Below are 9657 nucleotides of genomic sequence, written 5' to 3'. Positions count from 1 at the left end.
TAAGAACCCTTGCTCTGTCTAGTCAGCCTTTCTCTGTTTACTTTGCACGTACATGACAGTCTGCCTGTCCGATTCCATAGAGAGCTCCAAAATCTCTCGCACTGACTGTTTTTGTAGCCAGATTCGCCAGTCTAGTTTGTTTATTACTTTTAAACTCGTGAACTATGTAGGTTACTGGTTAGTGTAGGATGATTTTGTGTCTTGTTTTGGGCATGTTGGCCAGTCCTGTGTGTATCTCTGATCACGGTGGATGTTGATTATGTCTGTGGGTTGGCCCTCGAGACCAATTACTTGTGCGTTTTGACGTGTTTTTGTGAACCCCTTCCAATTTGCGTATCTAAATGCTTGTCGAAGTTGTGTTGAAACCATGATGGGCTATGTATAGTTTTGAAATGACCGAGAAGTGGTCGCTAAATGTGACATCATCTCTTGAAAAGTAGTGTAGTTGCAATGAGTGTGTTAGGTGTTGCTGTGTGATATATATTGATGTGTGTGGACCGAGGAGTGTTGAGTCTATCTCGGGGGTTCTTAAACATGGTTGGGTTTCAGGGTTAATCTAGAGGACATGGAATTATAGTAAACAAACATGAAATGCTCTTAAAACATACTAATCGAGAAAGTCAAATTTAAAGCGCGGAAGGACATAATTACGTCGCAATATTGATATAAAGGTGCCGAAATTAGTTCCCTTCTTCGCTCATCGGCCAAGTCAATGGAATTTTAGTACACAAACATGAAATGCTACTAAAATGGAAGAACAACATGCAGACTAATCGAGAAAGTCAAATTTATAGAGTAGAAAGACCTAACCCGGGGGCTTTAAGTCTGATTTGCCTGAAAGCTTCCCATGATGAACGTTGGTTCCTTGTGCTTCGGGAGCAATATGCAATATTTTGGACTGCAGGATCTTCGCCGTGGAATGCTCAGTGTGGCCAGTGTAATGTGTCCTTTTCGTGTGTCAACTTCGACTGCCAAGAGGGTAGAGGCCATGCTGTTGTCGAGTTTGTGTGGGGTTTCTCATCGTTATCGCTACACCATCACTCCCTTCTTGTGATTTGTTAGAACCATAAAATGTATTCGTGCAAATCTTCATTTGCTGTTCTGGGTATGAGTGGGATGTGTGGGGGATATGTTTTCTCAAACACATATTTGTTTTGATTTGGAGAACTTGATTTATAAGTGTCTTCCATGCATTTGTATTATTTTGGACCATCATTTTTAGTTCCTTGCTCTCCCTCTCTGATAACATAGGCCTAGTTGTGGGCTGACATTAGGTGTTTCCCAATGCCTTTTAAAGCGAAAACGGTGCAGTTTCGGTTTGAAAGAGTGTCGAGTCACACTTAGAACATCTAGCTTTCCTCATGTACTGGGGTTCTGTATGAACATAGCCATAACAATTCACCCATTTCCTGAGGGCGTGAACCTTTCAAATTCATTTACCATATATCGTCTGAAGAGGTACAAGCCAGTCTGATTTTTTTTCTGCTGAGGAATACTTTGCAGACCTACCCTTCTTGAAGTATTTTTTCTTTGTGACGAACACGTGTTCCACTGTGGAGCGGGGAGCAGAAGCTTAGATCTCATCAGGTCTTTATTGGAATTTCCAACTTGGTAGTTTGTTCTTTTGTCTAGAGAAAATTAGGGAGACAACCCAAGCATCTCAACAGCAGTGAGGGTAGTCAGTGATAAATGTTTCTCAGTCGGCTATAATCCCTTCGCACACTGCCCGAGGGGAAGGATGATGGGGGGCTCGGCCTCCCAACACCCACCAGGAAACATTGTTTCACCTTGGTGTGCACGGCAGAACGGTAAAGATACCGATTAGAGTTTAAGAAAAAATAGGGGATCAGAGCGAATTCACCATACGATTTATGATAATGAGACCAAAGTAACAGAATTAAAGAAATCTCTGTATACTCGTGACCCTGGAAACCAGAGGTGTACTGTGACATTGTTTTTTTCTTGTATTTTCTTTTTCTTTTTTGTAAGGTTTACTGTCTTTTCACAGTCTATCTCGCGGTTTGTAACAGCATAAGTGAATTAAGGGGAAATCAGGTTGAGACTGAGGGAAAACGTATAGATATTAAAGGAAGTCTGAAACTGAAAGGAGTGGGGTGAAACGCTTTTCCTATTTGTTTGTTTTCTGTCAACAAGGGGTATTACTCACATTTATTGTGAATTGCTTCTATAAAAAGCGCCAAGGAAGGGTGGTGGAGTGCACCTGGGAAAATAATTACATGCGAACTGATCAAACGAAAAGGAATATGTGGAGGTAAAAAAAGAGAAAGAAAAAACATAAAAACAGGCTGAACAACAAAAGACATAACAAAATACATAATACAAAATATTAACGGAAACGAGTGGTTGAAGATGAGGAAACGTACTAATATAAAGGCAATGAAGACCGCAGTGATGATGTGGACAGAGTTGCAGGTTACGTGGGTGAATAAATGGCATTAGGGAAAACAAAGAAAGCGCTTTGACAATATATATATATATATATATATATATATATATATATATATACCGGTATATATATGCATTAGGGAAAACAAATAAAGCGCGTTGATTATATATATATATATATATATATATATATACACACACACACATATATACATATATATATACATATATATATACACATACATATATACATATATACATATATACATATATACATATATACATATATACATATATACATATATATATTCTTTAGAAAGAAAAAGTGTCATTGCAATCCAGGATGTTAGGTTCATAAGCGTGCCAAAAGAAAATGTGCGGAACAAAATTATAGCAGTGCATGGTGAGATTTAAGAGGTGCTAAAGGCAGTTGTTCTGAGAAAAGAACATTGTGCATTTACGTGCATGTTTGCATAGAATATTCGTTTTTTTTTTTTTTAGTTTTACTGAATGCCTTGATCTATATATCCCCGATTCCCCCAGAATTCTGAATATTTTCAAGTTTTTTTTTTTTTTTTTTTTTGTAGTGTGTATTTTATTTTTACTGAATTGAAAAAAATGGCATGTTAATGATGCTCTCCGTTGTAAAATGGATGTCTAAGAACTTACATATTTATTTGATTAGTTATAGACATACATTTCATATCGAAATCTAGCTTGCATGTACCATTTAAGCGCATATGTTTTTTTTTTTTTTTTTTTTATCACTTTCCATTCTGCAACAGAAGTCAGTTGTGCATCCCTTGTTTGATGAATCGTGCCCACACAATAGATTACAAAATATACAGATGTATATGTATGTAGAAATACAGCTTGGTAACAAGTGATATTGAAATAGCTTGAAATCGTGTAGGCATGAAATTTCCGATAAAATTTAAAAAATAAATCATGTGTTAGTATATGTGCATATTATTTCCCTCATTCTTATATAAATATAAACTCTCCGTCCCTCCAACGGCTTGTACGTAAATGTAAAGTAAATAGTAAAACAATCTTTTAAGCAGATCACATGAGGTGAAGGGAAACCGAGTCAATAACATTGTCTTCCCGAGAGTAAGCGCCGTCTGTGTTGATGCCCCTCCCCCCCGCAAGGACGAAGACATTTAATGCGTTTATCAGCGATTTTATGAAAGGTGAGGCCTTCTCGGGTTAGGTTTTTTGAAGAATTGTAGGGCGGAAGGACAGATTTTCCTCTTCTTTCCTGGAGTCTTGAGTGAAAATCGGAAGTGTGAGATATCTTGTTATATTACGACTAGTATGAATATATATGGTTGCTATTTTATGGAGTTAAGTATTTTTTAATGTAGTGTTTCTTGAGTTTATTACTTATTGTGTGTTATTGTTCACCATTTTGTGATGTTAATCTATGATATAATTTATTTTAGGATTACAGTAAAGAAAATAGTTGTATAGGGAGAGGCATTTCATACGGTTTTTCAAAATCGTTTAATAACTTGATCTGTTTCCATATTTATTTGTTTTTGTTTATCTGTCTTTGTTAAATATTACCCCATGTGATGTGTGAGAGAGAGAGAGGCTAATGTATTGGTTAAAAAGAACATTGTAACTCATCATAGAGTGGTAATTGGGTGATAGAGAAAACTAGTGTAATGGCCATAAAGAACATGCAAAACAAGACATTTTAGCATAAGAGTAAATTTGTACAATAAGAGTAAGCCAATAATCTTTGTTATCAAATTCTTCAGGCCACACCCAACCCTGGAAATTAGTCAAATAAGGACCTGGGCCAAGATCTAGGCCATGGCAGTCGTTAGATGCTTATGCCATTAAATTTAGGTGAACATGCTTTGTGTAGTATACGTATGTTTGAGCTGTTATCTTACTCCAAAAATTTTGAAACAAAGATTTGGTCACAGGATAAGTTTCCCCTTATCTCTTCCTCCGTAAAAAGCATTAAGATGTTTTGGGGACATTAACCACATGCTGCCGAGGAAAGTGAAAAAAAAATGGGGAAAATGCTGTGCTCATTTTTTATATTTTTGTGAAATGTCTCTGCACATAGATGGCTCTGCTAGTGCTTAGCCACAAAGAACTCAAATAGTAGTCCCTGTGGCCTTACAGAAGAAAGAAAATATATTTTTTACTAATATTATGAATATCGATGGTGTTATTTTTATTATAGAAATTATAATTACCATAATGTTATAAACTTTAGTAACGGCAAAATATGGTAACGTAAAACACTTTCATAAATCAAGGGAAAAGGTAAACGGGTGAAACAGACAGTACTCGTAGTTGGCTCATTGGTGACTTAGTACATGTGTAGCTGGGTCATCCTGAGCCTTAAGTAATGGTGGGTGACGTGGGGGCTTGGCCCATCGTAGGCACACCACTTGGAGCTTGCCACGTGGGAGCTATTTATACATACTTATATTGGAGCTAGCCACATGGGAGCTATTTATACATACTTATACTGGTAGCCATCTATGTGTAAGAATGATTATTAAAGTAAACAGCTTTACCCAAAGTTTGAAATATGTACTCATGTACAGAAGAGATCATTATAAAACTCATTTTGAAAATGGGGAAAGTATATTTAGGCAAGTGTAATACTGTGGATGGGCAACTACATTGCTTCAGGTACTATACAGTGAATAATCTCAGAATGAGACCTTTCATTCTCCCTTCGAGTGTTTGTTTGCAAAAAATATAGTTTGCAAGATGGTTTCACACTTCAAGTGTGCAATTATTGAAAATTATGTTTCATGGTTATTAAAACATCACAAAATTTATTCAACAATCAAAGTTACCCTGACTGGGTGAGGGGAGGGTTGATGGGCTCTGGCCCCTAACACCCACTAACAAACATTGTCTTCTTGGTAGCATGGCAAGATACAGCTGAAACTCAGGAGCAAAGCAATCTTTATTTCTTGTTCCCACAACTTCAACTCTTAGTCTTCTACAAGTATTTCATCTTCAGTTTGCCATAGCTTAGGGCTCTTTTCCTACTTCTTCCTCTTCCTCCCTCCTCTTCCTCCTCCTCCTCTTCCTCCTCTTCCTCCTCTTCCTCCTTCCTCCTTCCTCCTTCCTTCCTTCCTTCCTTCCTTCCTTCCTTCCTTCCTTCCTTCCCTCCTTCCCTCCTTTCTTCCCTCCTTTCTTCCTTCCTTCCTTCTTCCTTCCTTCCTCCTCTATCTTCCTCTTATTCCTGGTCCTCATCCTCCCTCTTCCTCTCTCCTCCCTCCTCCCTCCTCAAATTCTTTCTCTACCATATTCAATTCATTCTCCTCCTCTAGTTCCTTCTTGCCCTTATCCTTCTCATTAACCTCATCCACCTCCTTGTTCTCTTCCCACTGTAATTCTACCCTCCACCCTCTATCTCTTTCTTGTCCTCCTTGCTTTTATTGCAGAAGAGGAAAAAGAATAGTTCCTTATGGCAGGAAGTATACACATTTTGTGTCTTTTTCAGGTCATTGTCTAACTTTAATTTTATTCTTGTCTGATATGTTTACATGTGGCCCTGCTCCAAAGGTCCTCCGTTGCTGATTTGAATTGAGGGTGTATTATTATTAATTATGTAATTTATCTACACTTTTGATGCCTCATTCATGTTGGTTCAAATAAAGTCATGGGATCTTTCTTTTTCTTTTTTTTGTCAGACTATAAAATTGTGTAATTCTATAACTGATTAAACATTTGTGGAGAAGGAAGAGGAAGGTTTTTGAAAATCATCTGAAAATCATCAGTTATTCCTTGGTGTAGGTGACAAATCATCTGTTACTGTTGTACATTTGATTATTGTTAATGTGGTGTATTACTTATTAGATTCCACTGTAAAAATCTTTTGGAAATGTTTTATGCAGGGGTGAGATGTGGATGAGAGATGCCCATCAAAATATAGAATTGCGAACTAATTACACTAGCAGTAGCCATTGGACAGTGACTTGAATTAGTCTTGTAGTTATTATAAAGAATAACAGGTATGGATTAGTCTTTTACACATAATAAATGAGGACAAGCACAAGTTAGTTTTATACTTATTTTAGACTTGACAAGTTTAATTTAGTCTTGTATGTGGAAGAAAGGTCAGAGTCCCTAATTCATCCTGTTCTCAGTTGATGGGTGTCCTTTACTACATACCCACGGACAGTCATCTCCATGGGTACTTCTCACTGACAAGGCACAAATAGAAAAAATGCAATGCTAGGGTAAGTTCTGAGAACAGAGTGGTTCTTTTTTTTCAGTGTAAGAACTGTAGTTGATGATCTGAATTACTGTGATCATTTTCAGCATATGTTGTGCATCTTTGGTGTTTTGTATAAATTGTACTTGGAGTAGAAGCTCGGAGTTGCTGAATCTTGTGTTTTCTTTCATGGTTCAAGTCTTATGATTTTGTCAAGGTAGGTATTAGTCAAAGAATATGACCATATTGTGGGTATTAGTAGTTTTGGCAGGGAATTTCAAAAACTTTTTAGTTTATTTTCCTCCTATCAATTTCAGATTTATTAGTATCTTTTGGGGGGTGTATATTAAATATTTATTTGATTATTAGACTTTATTCTTTCTTTCCTATATACAATTATAATATACTTCAGATTGTATGTATGTAATATTTCAACCTTTCTAGTTTGTTATTCAGAAGCTCACAGAAGCATTGTTACTTAAAATCTTGTCACATGTTCAGGAGGCAAGTAGTTTTTGAGCATGCAACTCAGCAATTTCCGAGCTTGGTAATGAAACTAGAGGGAATGTTTCTGCAATCAAGCTGTTCATTTGTCTTTGGTGTTACCTGTGACTTTTTCCCTTAATTTATGGTGTTGGTGTGTGAGACTGCGAGTGGCTGACTGCTGAAAAGCACTATTTGTCTACTATAAGTGTCTATTCAAGCAAGGTCAGTACTTTGGTTACACACATCTGGGTTTATTTCTCATGATGTCTCCGTTCCCATGCTTTATCACCATACTTGCTCATTGGTCATGCGACAAGACCTTTAGTAGGTGACTTCTTAGGCCTCTCAGAATGTAGTTAATTCTGTTTAAGGATGTTCAACATTTGTGTGTATGTTTGTGTGTGTGTGTGTGTGTGTGTGTGTGTGGTTTAGTGACCACACAGGAATGTTTTGGGAGAAAATGGGTATTCACATATAGAGTAGATTGACATAAAGGAAGCCTTTGCCCATTGATATTGAAAATGATCAAGTATCACAATGGTGTTAAAAAAGTATCATAATAGTTGCAGAAAAAGTTAATCTGTCAGATGAAGATTAAAATTTTTAGGGTGTTTCAAATATTTTGGGTGTATATGTGAAGGTTAAAGAGATGTGTAAAGCTAGCCCCTTTTTGTATTTTAGAGATAGATTCCCTAAGTAGACTTGTTTCTTTCTCTTGCAACATTAAGTACATAAGACTGATACCTATTTCAATTATGCCTATACTGTGTCTAGAGTAAAGGATATAGAGAGAAAGTTATGAGGAAGGTAATGTGACATAAAGAACACAAACCTAATTATTGTCGGAAAAGCCGAATTGCTTTTTTAAATGTGTACCTTGTAACTTCAATTTTAATTAGAGCATGTCATATGAGGTGTTTAAGAGTAGTAAAAATTGTGAAGAAAAATGTATGAAATTGGCATCAAAAAGGAAGATGGATTTAAAACTGCTTGATGATGACACAAGTTATAGGAAGAGTTTCATTGAAATTTAACATTTTTAGTTTGATAAATGGATTTAGTTTAGCAGCTTAGGTAAGAATAGTATATACTAACTCAAAAATTGTGAAAGCCTATCTTACAATGTATTTATGATTATTTCCTACCTCTAATATAGAAAATACTTAGTATAAGGCCAAGATGTTTAATGAATCTTACCCACCACTTTCAGTGGAATGTGATGGGCCGAACATCCCGCATTGTCGTAGTGGGAGCCAAGGGGACGGGGAAGACGTCCATACTGGAGAGGGCTATCTATGCCAACCCTATTACCAATAAGGTAAGCAATGTCTTCTGAACTAGAGGAATGTTGTAACAGCAATCAAAAGTCTTGCATAATTTTAAGAGCAGACTTTTAAATCCATTTTGTTATGAGGAATCAGACATGCTCAAAGTTGATATTATGTGCCCATGATGATGATAATGGTTGATGTCAGTATAATAATGAATGGGATAATGCATCCAAAGTAAGTGTTATGCTTGCAGCAGTATTTCTTTGCTAAGTCTATTCTCTAAATTTGACAGCAATATGCACCGACTCTGGAGGACACATATGTTGGAATCGTAGAGACAGAGAGAGGGACTCGTGAGAAGCTGCGGTTTTATGACACAGGTGGTCTTGATGCACGGAATAGGACCCTCCCTCAGCACTATCATGCGGTGGCAGATGGGTATATCCTAGTCTACTCCATAAATGATAACATATCCTTCCAGCTTTTGACAGATATAAAGAAGGATATTGATAAGAACAAGGACAAAAAGGATGTGAGTATCAAGAGTGTTTTTTATAAGGGCTTGCGTGTTGTGTAAGGATTGATATGTTGCGTTTTTGGGTAAAATTAAATTATCCTCTAAGAAAATATACAATTTCTTGCTTTGATAAGATCATGAGCTGCAGTCAACCAGATTGAAAGAATAAATGCTAGTATTTTGTTTCCTTGATTTTTCTCCACATGAGTTTGTCGATCTCATGGATTGCTTGGATACATACTATAAAAGAATGTTTATTGTAGAAGAAAAAACATTCAGTCACTATTTTAGCATTTTAAGAAAATTATTCTAATATGTTCAAGATCCAGAGAATATGTGAATTAAGCAGGAACATTTTTCATCACTAAATTAAAGCAGTTTTCATTGATTGCATCTTGTAGATTTTTCCTTTCTTTTTTGTATGTTGTGGTATGATTGCTCAGTGTTGATACCACATTCTGAAATATATTAGAAAAAATATTAATACATAAATTTGCATACAAACCTACAAAGGGGGTTTTGAAATTTAGTGTTCTGAAGTAAATAAATAGATAGGTAAATAAATGCAAACATATAAACATCTCACACATGTACATGTAGAACTGCATGTACATACACAAAGCGAAAGAGAGCGAGAGAGCGAGAGAGAGAGAGAGAGAGAGAGAGAGAGAGAGAGAGAGAGAGAGAGAGAGAGAGAGAGAGAGAGAGAGAGAGAGAGAGAGAGAGAGAGAGAGAGAGAGAGAGAGAGAGAGAGAGAGAGAGAAAAAGAGAGAGAG

At 36.5% G+C, this 9657-nt stretch overlaps 1 protein-coding gene across 1 annotated transcript in view; it reads left to right on the top strand.

Annotated features, from left to right (window-relative positions):
• The first annotated feature begins 3470 nt into the window (after positions 1–3470).
• LOC125032670 (NF-kappa-B inhibitor-interacting Ras-like protein 2) overlaps positions 3471–9657 on the top strand; it is an 11605-nt gene continuing 5418 nt past the window's right edge. Inside the window, exons 1-3 of the mRNA XM_047623921.1 lie at positions 3471–3599; positions 8304–8411; positions 8657–8935. Of these exons, the coding sequence (XP_047479877.1) occupies positions 8313–8411; positions 8657–8935 (378 nt within the window). The 5' untranslated portion in view covers positions 3471–3599; positions 8304–8312. The remainder of the gene's footprint in view (positions 3600–8303; positions 8412–8656; positions 8936–9657) is intronic.

This window comes from Penaeus chinensis, chromosome 15 (genome assembly GCF_019202785.1).
Source record: "Penaeus chinensis breed Huanghai No. 1 chromosome 15, ASM1920278v2, whole genome shotgun sequence".
Classification (NCBI taxonomy): domain Eukaryota; kingdom Metazoa; phylum Arthropoda; class Malacostraca; order Decapoda; family Penaeidae; genus Penaeus; species Penaeus chinensis.
The sequence above is the reverse complement of the archived record's forward strand: the minus strand, read 5'-3'. Positions and strand labels throughout refer to the sequence as shown.